Source organism: Pristiophorus japonicus, chromosome 14, assembly GCF_044704955.1.
Source record: "Pristiophorus japonicus isolate sPriJap1 chromosome 14, sPriJap1.hap1, whole genome shotgun sequence".
Taxonomy (NCBI): Eukaryota; Metazoa; Chordata; class Chondrichthyes; family Pristiophoridae; genus Pristiophorus; species Pristiophorus japonicus.
This window is the reverse complement of record NC_091990.1, coordinates 50,339,562-50,354,093: the sequence shown is the minus strand read 5'-3', so window position 1 is coordinate 50,354,093 and position 14,532 is coordinate 50,339,562. Positions and strand designations below refer to the sequence as shown.

The window sequence follows — 14,532 nt, the reverse complement described above, 5'->3', positions numbered from 1 at the left end:
TCTCCCACATGCTATGATGTCAGTCACCTTACCACTGCCTATCATTGTTGTGTTTTCCTCTCATTCTATAATCCAGCAGTGTCCAATCAGAAAGCAAAAAGGAACCCTATTCAAATCACAAAACCTTTTATTGTATTGGTGCTGTTTTTATTAGAATAGAAAAGATCATGAAGCGATTTGATAAAGGTGCTTAAAATTATGAAGCGATGGGACAGAGTAAACAGAAGTATTTCCAATTATTTCAGTGGTCTAGAACAAGAGGACATAAATATAAGATTAAATGTGAAAGATTTAGGACAGAGAGCAGTTGATGGATGTGAATTGCATGAGAAGAGTTAGTGATTGAAGCAGAGAACATGTCAACATTTAAGAATAGGATAGATAGGCAGAAAGTGCAATAAAGAGATACAGAACAGGAGGCCCAATTTTGGCCATGACTTGCATCAATTTTTTTGGAGTAAGTGGTTTTTTCTGACGTAAGTTTAAAAAATGCTATTTTCCTCCCAAAATTTGCTTCAGAGTATGTCAGTTAGGTACGATTTTTTTTAGTTACCTTTTTTTTTTCTAAAGTGGGCGTTTCCAGACACTTACGCCAGTTTTGGTCATTTATGCCACTTTGGCCAGCTAAAACTTACTCCAAATTGACATTGGTCAGCATATGTGGCCAGCTCTGAAAAACCTTGCAGGCAGTTAAGAAATCGGGGCAGGTTAGTACATTTAAAGCACCAAGACTTGCAAAGCACTAACAAAGCACAAAAAGTAATAAGCAATCAATCAATAACAAATAAAAAATACAAGTCCTACCTTTATGCCAGAATCAAGTTTTTTTTTAAATCGCCCCCCCCAATCAAAATATGCTTTCTCACCCGCCCCCCCAAAACACTCTTTCTCCCCCCACCCAAACTCTCCTCCTCCCCCCCCTCGCCGCCCCCCCCCCCAATCAAAACTCTCAAGCACAACCATCAATAAATAAAAAATAAAACTGAAGTCCTGGGAAGTCAGCAGGCCGGCCGGCCTGTGCGGGAGGCCACTCGGCCAAATATAGGGTGCAGTGAAGATCGGGGCATCCCTTCGGCCGGGGATAGGGGCTGCGAGCACCGGGTCCTGCTCACAGCCCGCAGGACACGCTGGGAGGGCGAGGAGCATGCGCACAGACTTCACTGCGCATGCGCGCAGCTGCCGGCAGTGCTTTCTCAGCTTGCCTGTTGCTCCGCCCACATTTCACTATCTATGTCACGCTGGGACACCGGAGAATCGGTAAAGCGGGCAGGATGGGGCCCCTTTTTTTTGGCGCCATTTCCAGCGCGCAAAGTCGGCGCATTTATGGTAAGTGCGCCGAAAAAAGGGGTTGGGGAAAATTGGGCCCAGGGTGAGCACATAGGATTATGACTGCTGCTTGCGTGGAGATTAAGCATGGATTTGCTGGACTGAACGTGTGTTGCAATTTCTCTGCGAGATTCACAGACTAAAATAACTCTGCATTCTTGAGGAGAATCAACTGCTCTGAATTAGCTTCAGAGAAAAAACATACCATATTCGGAGTGAATCAAACTAGATTGAATCTGCAACTCTTTTCTGTAAGATGTTAGTAACCTCTTAACTTACCGACAATCTAAGTTTGCTGAAAGTGTCCAATCAATATCAGTGATTGAAAGCTCACACAGCTGAGAATTTCATTGTGACATACACGGCCCGATATGTGATTCTACACACTGAAAACTAGTTTCATTTAGTGAACGGATGCTGGTATATTAGAAACCACATCTATCATTGGTTTCTGAGTAATCTTGTTCACTGTGCTTTAAAGCTTTCTCATCCCCTAGTGAACATTGCTGTCAAACACAGTGAGGGGAAGAGAGAACATGTTCTGGGCACCTTCCCCAATACAGGATGTTGAAATATTTCAATGAGAATCTGGGTTTCTTCAGCACATTAATTTGATTCAGTCTTCAGCGGATTTATTATTTGGGCATCTATAAAGCCAAACGTACTGGTTGGTGTGTGAGTCTTCCAAGATCATTACTGGAATACAGAAATGCCCTCAACGGAGACAATGGAAACAAAATATCCTCTTCACTGTTGAGAATTGGACACAAATATTTATTTCAGCAATCGCGGCCCCACCCCCACGACGCTCAACTTTCTTGATCAGTCACCGCCAGACAATATCCACATCTGTTCATTCTATTATGGCCGCAGCGGTCCCAGGAATCAAACAATGGCCTGTGTTTTGGGAGGCTGGGTTGCAAGACATACCAGATACAAATAACGTTCACACAGTTGAGACCGATTTGTTACCATTGAAGAGAAATGACTAATGATGTTCATTCCAGATGGACTATTTGGGCCCTTTGAAGTGCAGACAACCAGTCCATCAAAAACTATTCTTCAATATGTTAAAAATTAATTGGGTTGAGAGAAGGCACATGTGGAGCATAAACACCACCATCAACCCGTTGGGCCACATGGCCTGTTTCTGTGCTGTAAATTCTATGTAAATACCCCAGTGTCTCCCTAAATTGACCAAAAGGAGCTGTCTGACCATCCAAGCAATTAACAAAGAAACACCTGCATGAGGTACTAACATCAATCTTTGTTGTCTTATTTCCAAAAGTATATCCTTTGACAATTCGAATACACCCAATCATATTTCCAGTCCATAGTATCATAGAATCATAGAAAATTACGACATAGAAGGAGGCCATTCGGCCATCGTGTCCGTGTTGGTCGAAAAAGAGCTACCCAGCCTAATCCCATCTTCCAGCACTAGGTCTGCAGCCCTGTACTTTTTAAATGTGGTGAGGGTTTCTGCCTCTACCACCCTTTCAGGCAGTGAGTTCCAGACCCCCACCACACTCTGGGTGAAGAAATGTTTCCTCATCTCCCCTCTAATCCTTTTACCAACTACTTTAAATCTATGCCCTCTGGTTACTGACCCCTCTGCTAAGGGAAATAGGTCCTTCTATCCACTTTATCTTGGCCCCTCATAATTTTATACACCTCAATTAAATCTCCCCTCAGCCTCCTCTGTTCCAAGGAAAACAGCCACAGCCTATCCAATCTTTCCTCATAGCTAAAGTTTTCCAGTCCTGGCAACGCCCTCGTAAATCTCCTCTGCACCTTTTCTAGTGCAATCACGTCCTTCCTGTAGTGTGGTGACCAGAATGCACGCAGTACTCAAGCTATGGCCTTACTAGTATTGTATACTGCCCATTAATTCTTTCTTTTATAGTGACATTGAGGAGTAGCAATTTTCACCCAGGAAGTCAATTATGCTTTTATACAGATTACCATATTGTAAAAATAGCAATAATAATTATAAAGTGAGAATTGAACTGACACAATGTCATGAGGTGACTATCATCGATATCTTACCTGGCTATGACAAACAGCACACAACTGACACCAAGGTACGCCAATAAGATGTACATCCAAATATCTGGAGAGAGAGGATTGAGGAAGGAGAAGACACCAGCGTTGGTTCCATTTGACTTGCGGTACAAAATACTGATCCCCAGTGTCATGAAAGGCTTAGAAAAGTCAATGACCTTCTCACGGGCGTAGGTGATGGTAAATGGAGCAACAGCAAGGTCAGCTTTCTGTTGGGAGAAATGCACTTGTTAAACTAAAGTTTTATTAATCGCATTTTTAAATGACATTTCATTAAAAAGTGCATAGAGGAATTGAAATGCTAAAGAATATCATTAAATGACCATAAGCCACATGTATTATGAGTTAGTCAGGATCCCGTTCTGTTTATTATAATTGAAAGCTTCTACGGTTTGCCTGCACACTGCTGTCAAGTTGATGGCAGTAATATATGTCTGTAATAGAAGTACACCCACAACAGGATACCAGAGGGATGGATGCTGAAAAATAAATCAGATCTCCTGCACAATGTGGTGAGCATGGGGAGATAGAGGAACATCAAAAACCACAGCTCATGAGTGGGTCAATCAGATGTTGCAGATTGAGAGTGGTGAGTCAATCTCTACTCTCCTGAAAGAAGGATCCCAAGACATTAACAGACGTTATCTTTTGCCTCGAAACAAAGGGAATTTTGCGTGAAGGAGCCAACATCTCCCTCTTCCTTTCATACAATAAGAGACCTCTATTCCATGTTCAAAACTATTCAACCACCAGTTATTATTAAATAATAAGCTGATCTCGTGTGGCATTGCTCAACAATTGTGTGTGTCTCTTCCTGCAACTGTCTCTCTGCTTGTCTCTCACTCTCTATTTCTTTCGGTCTTGTGTTGTCTTTATCTCTCATGCACTTTCTTCTGTCTCTCTCTCTCCAACTCTTTCTGTTACTCTTTCTGTATGTCTTTCCCATCCTCTGCCTCATTTCTGTCTACCTTTCACACTCTATTCCTTTCACACACTTCTCTCTCTCTCTCTCTCTCTGTGACTCTCTCTCACTCAGCTGTTCAGTACATTACCTAGTCCTCCTCATGTCTCATAATCAAGCTTGTTCCTGTTTCCATATGACATTAATATTTATTCTTTCAAAGACAATCAATAATTCTCATTGTATTTAATTCCTGCTGACACAAAGTCACAGACATGCATAAAGCCAAACTATCATTGTGCAGAAATCTAGGGAAAGGTTTGGACTGTTCCTGGAGATATTCTTTATAATTGTGAAAGAATCAGGTTGAATTGTTTTGATGCTAATATTGTTCATAATGAACTGGTAAGAAGTAAAACTGCAATTGGTTCAAACAGTATCACAGTGAGAATTATTAAATGTCACATATTTATTATATTTTTAGGTAGGAAGGAGAATGCAATCTCCTTACACCCTACTGCATTTGTCCACATTACAACAGTGACTACACTGAAAAAAGTACTTAATTGGCTGTAAAGCACGTTGAGATGTCCGGTGGTCGTGAAAGGTGCTATATAAATGCAAGTATTTCTTTCTTTTGCATCCCCTTTTTTACTGGCCAAATTAACTGAGTCTAAGCCTAATTTAATATATTTCTTTATATTTATCCAAATTAATTTTTTTTTACTTTTTGTTTTCAAAACTTTCTTTCACGATTACCATTTACTACATAGATTTCTTTATCACTGTATTGACCCGTCATTTCACACTGTTAACAATCATGAGAATTGGGGATTATTGTTTCATAAAGTTTAGTTCTGAAAGTATGCTTTGGGCCTGATCAATTTATTCCCATGTTTTTTCTCTTCGATGTGATTTGGACCTTGCATTTCATTTTCTGTTATTGTTAAGCGAGAGATAGGAATCTCACTTGTATTTTCTGTCCCTTTTCCTGTACCCTGCGGCTCTCTGCTGACAGTGTTGTTACCAATCCCTCTTGTCACACGTGTTGGTTTCCACCTGTCTCACTTGTGTAGCTGCAGTGCCTCCAAAGGACGCATCATTAACTCTCTTTGAATCGATCAGTTCTATATTCGCCGAGACTCCCTCGTGCCCCTGGCGAGTGCACCTGTCAGATTCCTTTCTCTTTCTCTCTCTCTCCTCTCCTCTCCCTCTCTCACACACATCTGCTCTCCTCTCCCCTCTCTCTGTCTCCTCTCCCTGTTTCGCTTTCTTCCCCACTTCCCTCAACTCAGATGGCACTATCACCTCAATATTATTTCTCAGTGCTGAAGAAAGAAAGAAGGAAAGAAAAACTCACATTTATATAGTGCCTTTCATGACCACCGGAAGTCTCAAAGTGCTTTACAGCCAATGAAGTACTTTTGGAGTGTAATCACTGTTGTAATGTGAGAGAGAGAGAAAGAGAAAGGAATCTGACAGGTGCACTCGCCAGGGGCACGAGGGAGTCTCGGCAGCCAATTTGTGCACAAGCAAGCTCCCAAAAACAGCAACGAGATAATGACCAGATAATCTGTTTTTATTATGTTGGTTGAGGGATAAATATTGGCCAGGACACCGGGGATAACTCCCCTACTTTTCTTCGAAATAGTGCCATGGGATCTTTTACGTCTACCTGAGAGGGCAGACGGGGCCGTGGTTTGTCTGATCCAAGAGACGAAGGGAGAAAAAAATGATGACTAACGCATCCACAATTTCCTCACAGTTGATGAGCTTGATGGGATGTGTTGGATCCTGCGTGGGCAAGGGGTGAGAGAAAATGGAAGACGATTTTGGCTTCATTTTTGTCTTTACAGAACACATACTATTCAGATATATCACTACACAATAGTTGTGCTGATATCTACCCTTGCACTGTGACGAGACCATGGAATTTGTCAGCGTCATCACAAGTGAGAGGTTTCACTATTTGCATTGTTTCCAGGGAACAACAACGCTTTCACTGGGTGGCCCAGGTTCAGCTTCAGTGAGCTTCTCCTGACCTAAATAACAACTCTCAGGCAGTCGCACAACTCAGGATGCTAAAGAAATACAATAGCTACCTTTCTCGCAGAAATTTTTTGCGTTTGTTGCAATAGAGTGTTATATTTCAGTGCTGCGCTGCAGAAAACACTATTGATTATATTTTCTCAATCTGTCACTGATGAATACAAATCAATATAGTTTTGAAGAAAATGATTACAGCTGGCTATTTATGAGGGCACCCTGTGACCTGATTGCTGAATATAAGTAGTGAATTCATTCTGTAACAATTAAGAATGTATTGAAGGGCAAATAGATCAGTTTATTCAGCTGCTATCTACTATATCAGCAATATGTTTTCAAATTACAATGCTTGTGTTGCATGTAATGTAAGGTTTCTCTCCCCACCCCTCCTCCCCACCCGTGGGATATGGTTTTCATCTGGTACCGCATACTGTAGTTGCTAGCTGGTGGCCCACAATGGTGCAGTCATGATAACGACCTTCCCCCTCCTCCCCCAACCAATCCCCTCGCCCTGGCAAATGGGCAAGTAAAGGGGCTGGATTTTTGGCTTTGGAGATTTCAGGCAGTTAATCACGACGCGACAGTCCTGATAGCGCCTAGAAAATGTTTGCGCCTCTGCCTGTAAAATTCATTCGAAACTGAGGTTCAATGATCGGGGGCGCTGCTCCGTTTCTGTGGTGGGGTTGCGGAGGGGGTCATGAGCCAAGTGGCGAGGCCGTACACTTTGTCCCCGAGCAGTCAGCCGTGCCCGTCCCTTGGTGGCCGAAACAATCGTGAGACAGTGCTCTCACGCAGGATGAAAGCATCTTGTGCGCTCCCTGAATAGCAGGCATTCACAGCGAGGATGCGTTGCGTGTGGTTGCAAACCAGCTGCACATTTAGGGAGTGGTAACGCTTTTGGTTTCTGAATACCTCTTCATTGTCAAATGGTGCTCAAAAGGTGGTGTGTGTGCAGTCAATGGCTCCTTGAACCCTCAGGAAGCCTGAAATTCTGCCAAATCCACATGCCCGCTCATTCTGGCTCTCCCTGCTCATTGAAAATGTTATGAAGCCCATTCTGTGGGCGTACAAAGCTTTTGTGAAGTGGCGAATGCAGCAATGTGCAGCATATTGAGAAATGTCCCCTACTGCAGCCTGGAAGGAGCCGGAGGCATAGAAGGCCAGCACCACAGTCACCTTCACTGCGACGGGCAGCACAGTCCTGTTGGCGCTACAAGGAGATGGCATATATCTGTCAGCACTTCCTTTTAGAAGGGCAGCCTTCTCACACACTGCTCCTCAGAGAGCTGGAGGTATGCGTGTTGGTGCCTGTCAACTCTCCTCCCCAGACATCTTCGGCCTCTCCCCAACATGGCCAAGAGCCCTTCTATCTTGACACTGCCTAGCAATAGCATGGAGCGGGACTGGTAATGCCCCCATTAAATTATTTCACGGAAGTTGTAAGGACACTGTAATGGCAGATAAACATACCACTATAAAGTCTGAGCTTCAGGCAGCGTGCTATGTGCAAATGATGCAGTCAATATAACCTCCGATTTAGGTTCCTCCTCCCTCAATTTAAAGACACGGCAAATACTGCCTACTGGGACTGCCTAGTTTTTCAGGCGTCACTTGGGTCGGAAGTTAAACGCGGTGTTACCGGGGCGCTAGCGGAACGCTGCACGACGATTGACGACGATTGACGTCGTAATCTGAATGAAACTACAGAGCGGGTGGTAAGTTCTTGCACCGCCAGAAACCGTGAGCCAAATTTGCCAGTCGGGCGGTCAAAGCTGGCCGCCTGATACTAAGCATTTAGCCACCCTTTACTGCAACTCAGGGGCACTAACAGAGGCACAAGCCAGCCAAATATCGAGTCCTTAATACCCGCTTAAAGGACTTCTGAAGCCGGAATTAATTCGCAATGAAAGACTACCATCTCGAAGGTTTAATTATCTGCACATTGTCGAGTAAGCAGAGTTGAGGTGATTAAAGGCACTCAGGCCAAAGGCGGACTGCAAATGATGAATAGATCTCGCACCATGCCTTAATGTGTCTAGGCATTTTAGACATTTATGGTGCTTATCTGCTGAAGAGAAGGCAGAGGACTGGACATTTTGATTGAAGATCTAATAAAATAATGAACTTAAAAAAAAACATAGAGTAAACTGCTACACTAAACTGATAAACATAATAGATTTCTGAAGTACAATGTGTATGTTTTTCCTGAGAATGTAGTCTGACAGATAAGAGCATACGGAGCATATATCCGAAAGCTAGGAACAAATGAACTGAAGCTTCGGGGGTGTGTCTCACCTTATATAATTCTTAGAGGGCTGGATAGGACAGAGGCTGTGAGACTGTTTCCCCTGGCTTTCTTTCCCCTGGTTGTCAATCTTTGGAATTCTCTACCCCAAAGGGCTGTGGATGCTCAGTCGTTGAGTATATTCAAGACTGAGATCGATAGATTTTTGGACACATGGGAATCAAGGGGTAGTAGGGATAGGGCGAGGAAGTAGAGTTGTGGTTGATGATCAGCCATGATCTTATTGAATGGTGGAGCAGGCTCGAGGGGCCAATTGGCCTACTCCTACTCCTATTTCTTACGTTCTTATGTTTTATCTGATAGACGAGGTTGTTGCTCATGTGATTTGTTTTTCACCAGAAACGTGAGCTGGTGTGGAGTCACTCCAGCTCTGTGTCGAGGATGCACACTGAAGAAGAATTGTTTCAAACATGTCAAACATAATCTTCTTATACCACATGATTGCTTCACTGTTCAAACAATAGCTCACAGTACTGTTCCGGCTCATTTCTTCCATGGGCCCTGGTGAAAACAGTAAAACCTTCTTAGTCTGACCTTCTTCAAAGAATTGATTTATATAACATCTTATCATGTCTCGCAATAATCTAACAAAGTGCTTTGAAGTGCAGTCACTGCTGATATGTAAGAGAATGTGTGTGGAAGCAAGTCATCCTCGACTCCAAGGGACTGCCTAAGAAGAAGAAGTAAGAGAATGTGGCAAGTATTTTGTGCATAACTAGATCCTACAAGCATCAAAGAGATGAATGATCATTGCAATGTATTTGCTTCATGGGTTCTTTGTTAAGAATTCATAGCAACTCATTGCTATTAAGCACTAGTTGGTTTGTTAACAAAGGTTTAACAATCACACTACACATTACCAGTTCATTCACTAGGCTCACAACTGCTTTACCTCATCATGGATGACCTAGACTCAACTGACTGAGGTTTTATTGAGTCTTGTGAATATCATGTGACTGGGCGCCACTCACAGTGCAACAACTCTACGACTATTTTAGTTACTGCTGTAAATCAAATTTCAATCAGGTGCCCCTGATTAAAGTGGGGGGGCGGGGGGGTGGGGGCACCAAAACCGACATATTAAACAAATTAACTTTTAACAATAAAAGGTCAAATTAAAATTTGGTTGCCGGGGGTGATGATGCACTCCAGTCCCTCCAGTGCCCACCCCTCACAGTCTCGCGAGCGTACCGGTGGACACTGCGTGCTCCATCTCCAGGGACACCCTGGCTCGGATGTAACTGCGGAAGAGAGGCAGGCCAATCGGGCTGAATGACCCCCTTGACCGCCTGCTGCCTGGACCAGCTGATGGCCCCCTTGGCCATGCCCAGGAGCAGTCCTATGAGGAGGCCTTCTGACCTGCCCGCTCCCCTCTGCAAAGGGTGTGCAACAGCTCTACAACTATTTTGTTGTATACAATTAAAACAAGTGCCCCCTGATTAAAGGGGGGGGGGGAACATCAAACATTTTCAAACATGTGCCCCCTTGTTTTTTTTTTCCGAGGGCACTGAAACACAAATTATACAAGTGCCCCCTGACTAAAAGTTGGGGGGGGGGGGGGGCACTAAAACTGGCAATTAAACAAATTAAACTTTACACAATAATAATCAAATTAAAATTTGGTTGCCGGGGGTAATGATGCAGCCCAGTCCCTCCGGCGCCCACCTCTCACAGAAGGCCGCGAGCGTACCAGTGGACACCGCGTGCTCCATCTCCAGGGACACCCTTGCTCGGATGTAAGCGCGGAAGAGAGGCAGGCAGTCGGGCTGAACGACCGCCCGCTGCCTTGACCGGTTAATGGCCACCTTGGCCAGGCTCAGGAGCAGTCCTATGAGGAGGCCTTCCGACCTGCCTGCTCCCCTCCGCACAGGGTGTGCAACAGCTCTACAACTCTTTTGCGGGGGGGGAACAAAATAAACATTAGATCAAGTGCCCCCCCAATCTGGGGGACACTCAACAGCTCTACAACTCTTTTGGGGAGATTTGAATTCGGATCACTAGATTCAAAGTCCAGATTGCTCACCATTTCACCATTGAACCAACGATCCTGTGAACATACTCACAGGTGTATACATTACAATTAGTTATTCTCTTCCTGGTGGTGTTGGTTGAGTGAGGAATGTTGACCAGGTCAGTGGATAGAACTCCGTGCTCTTCTTTAAATTATGTCTTAAGATCTTTATCATCAAACCGAACTGGAAGACTGCACCTTGGTTGAACCAGAGGACAACACTTTTAACAATCCAGCACATCCTCAGTATAGCACCGGAATGTCAGCCTCGATTTGGGCCTGAAATTGGCGGCCTTACCATACAATGCCACCGGCTGCCGCTGAGTTTTTTCAGTGGTCTCCCCACGGTCACAATTTCCACTAGGCCTCCCGCCAGCGGGATGGGAGGACCGCTGGGAACCGCCCGCTGACGGCCGCTAGTGTGCAAGTCGTGTAAGTGACCTACCGCCGAGCTGGCAGATTCCTCCGGGCAGGAGTCGGCGGCAGCAGGGGGCAGGACCGCCATGTAGAGGCAGGTCTAACCCCGACGGTAAGTAAGAAGATCTGCAAAAAGAGGTTAGTGAACTTCTTTTATTTTTTTTTCAGCGATTTATGTGGCTGGGGTCCCCTGAAGGGTTTCCATTGGTTTTCTTTATTTTAATTTTTAGCTGTTCCCCCTTCTCTGGGCCAGACTCAATCCTCATCAGCACTTTGGTGAGGATCACATTTGCCGGTGAGATTGGGAGCTCCCGCATGCTGCCGCCCAGATTCACGGCATGTTGGTTTTTGTCGCCGGGCGGTACTATGCCAGGTCTCTTGGCGATCCTCGGCGGTCCTTTGGGTGGCACTTGGGTGGGCCTTGGCTTTGACCAAGTTCAGGCCCTAAGTGTTCAAATTCTGGAGTGGTGCTAATAGCAGCAGCCTTCTGATGCAGAGGTGGGAATGCAACCAACTGAGCTAAACTAATGTCAAACACCTTTAAGAAGCTCCTTATAATCTAGCTCTTTGTCCAAGCTTTTGGTCACCTGCCCTAATGTCTCCTTCTTAGGCTCTGTGTCAATTTTTTGTGATTATGCTCCTTGAAGCACCTTCGGACATTATACTACATTAACGGCACTATATAAATGCAAGTTGTTATTGCTATTTGTGATTGTCATTTTCTATGTTACTCTTTTCAACCTCTTCGTAACACTGATACATCTTGACCTCTATAACAAGTTTCTTCAAACTCCAAGGTACTTACCTTCTTCTGTTTTTGGATTCTTTGGGGGAGAAATTGGTCTAGCGCTGGAGACGATCGCGAATTGGGCAGTGGGCCTAGAGGATGTGCTCAAAGACATTGCCCCAAAGCTTGCTGAAAATTGGAAAGGGAGGGGAAAGAGAAGCGGTGGAAGGAAGAGAGGAGGATATGGGGAAGAGAGGACATGGGGAAGAGAGGACGTGGGGAAGAGAGGAGGTGAAGAGAGGAGAGGAGATGGGGAAGATAGGAGGTGGGACAGAGAGAAGGCGGGGAAGAGAGGAGGTGAGCGGAGGAGAGGAGGTGGAGGAATAGAGGAGCAGCGGCAAGAGGAGAAAGGATAAAGCGAAGGGATAAAGAGAAGAAAGGAGGGATAAAACGGAGGAGGGTGAAAGAAGAGGGAGGAAAGAGGAGGAGAGGGGACTGAAGGGCAGGGGAAAGGTTAGGCTTTGTAGACCCAGAAAAGCTGAGTGGAGCATACTCTGTCCAGTATATGTCAAATTTGGCAGTGGGGCCCTAAAGCAAACATAAGGCCCCAGATTAGCATATACAAGGACCTATCGCTAGCTTCAGGCAGCCACCCTCAACACTAGGATGTTACAGGTTGCCAATTTGGCAGTCGGTGCACTTTCGGCTGCCCAAAATCCCTGAACACTAATTTGTCACCTGATCAGCAGGTGCAGCGCAGCCCAATTTTTTCCCCTTTGTCTTTATCAACTCTTGAAACTCTGAATCTGCCTCACACTGCTTTCCTCCTCCACTCTCCTTTGAACTCTTTCTTCTTTTGCCAACATTGCTCTTTGTGCTTCACTTAACATCTGCAGAAATCTTAACTCCTGCTCACTTTCAGCAGCTGCTAAGCATTGGCCTGCAAATCACCATTTAATCTCTGAGCCAGCTGCCTCTACGTTGAGGTCTGCAGCGAAGCGCAATGTGATGATCGCTCGCACTGTTTACATTCTATGTCGATCTATGACACCGGTTTCAGATACGACTGCTGTAGTCAGCTTTCTCCATGGGGCATGTGCTTGTCTTTCTGCTTCGACAACAGATTGCTTTCTTCATCAATCCCATTACTTCCCATTTCGTTTAGAGTGAATCTAGCTGACCGTGTTTGGTTGAAGAGCCTCCTTGTTTGGAGGAAGACATCAATTTCTCTGACACCTTCCATAATGATGAATGAATTTGGCCAATATAACTATGTGGTCTGTAAAACATCTCCCTCCTCAAAGGCATTTAGATGATTACTGCACTGATATGCTATGCAAGTTGCTGTTTCACATTGCACTTACATCAGTTTAATTGAGGTCAGTTGGAACCAGTTGGCGTTTCTCATTTGAAGGCAGCATCACTTCTCCCAGATAATGAGCACAGGGAGTTCTGATGACATGCAAGAATTCAGCATGCTTACCAAACCTGGCAATGTGCAGCAGGATTCAGCTTTGAATTATGATGTGCATGAATTCAGGGGTTTCTTGGTGACAAACTGCATGGTTAGAAGCAGCGCTGGTCTATAGTGCTGCTTGTGCCTGTAGGGCTCAGTAAGCCGAGCCCCCTTTCTATATATCTCAAATCGATAAGATGGCCGGGCTTCATCTGAAATCCTTCATTTGAAGGGCCACTGTTCTTATTGAGAACTGTTTTGAAAATGTTCCTTGTGGCATCACGTGCTGTGAGGAGATATAGGAAATCACTTTGCAGGGCCTCACCGATAGTAAGTGGCCATCTGACACTCCGAGCTGTAGTGTTCTCACCCTACCTCTGCTACTCCAAGTGAGGGTTGTATTGCCTAGAATTTAGAAGCTTAATGGGTTTACAAGATATTAAAGGCCACAGATGGAGAGAAACTATTTCCGCTGGTTGGGGAGTCTAGGACTAGGGGACATATTCTAAAAATTAGAGCAAGGTCTTCAGGAGTGAAGTTAGGAAACATTTCTACACACAAAGGGGCAGATTTTACGGTCCTTTGATCTCCGTCTTTCGCCCTGGAGCGACAGCAATGGTGGTGGTGAGGTTTTCTGGGCGGGCGATCAGCCTCCAGTGCCCCTGCGGGATGTTTTCGGGGCCGGTTTTGCGGCAGTGTGGAGCAGCACCACCCAGAAGAGCTGCGCTGGTGTGTAGCGCCCCGGTTACCTCACCGGCGCGCCTTTTAATTCCCACCTGACCCGTCCGACCCGCAGCGCGTCCCGCACTGACCGCCTTGGAAATCGCGCAGTCCAACTACACCGACTGCAGAGAGGTCAGTAACGCACTCCTAAGGTACGTGTGATTGGTTTTTAAAATTTTTCTTGCAATTTATATTGTGGAGGGAATGTTTTTGTTGTTTTTCTTTCAGATTTTTCTTTTTTCTCCCAGGTGTCTCTCGGAGCGCTCCCGGCCCGGTTCTTTAGGATTTTCCCATGCTAACGCCCAAGAGAGGTGTACAACACCTCCCTTAGTGCTGCGCCCCAGACTCAGGGCCCAGCTGCCCAATTTTGCTGACTGAGGCGAAAACTGTTCCCGGGCGCAAATTATACCGCCCCCGCCGCCATTACCGCCCCGAAATCATCAAAGCCGAAAATCCAGCCTAAATCTCTTCTGCAAATGGCACTTGATGCTTGATCAATTGTTAATGTTAAATCTGAGATTGATAGATATCTGTTAACCAAAGCTATTAAGGGATA

At 45.1% G+C, this 14,532-nt stretch overlaps 1 protein-coding gene across 1 annotated transcript in view; it reads right to left on the bottom strand.

Moving 5' to 3' along the window:
- The window catches only part of grik3 (glutamate ionotropic receptor kainate type subunit 3), a 609,594-nt gene that overhangs the window by 201,821 nt on the left and 393,241 nt on the right, over positions 1-14,532 (bottom strand). Inside the window, exon 11 of the mRNA XM_070899209.1 lies at positions 3,376-3,599. Within this exon, the coding sequence (XP_070755310.1) occupies positions 3,376-3,599 (224 nt within the window). The remainder of the gene's footprint in view (positions 1-3,375; positions 3,600-14,532) is intronic.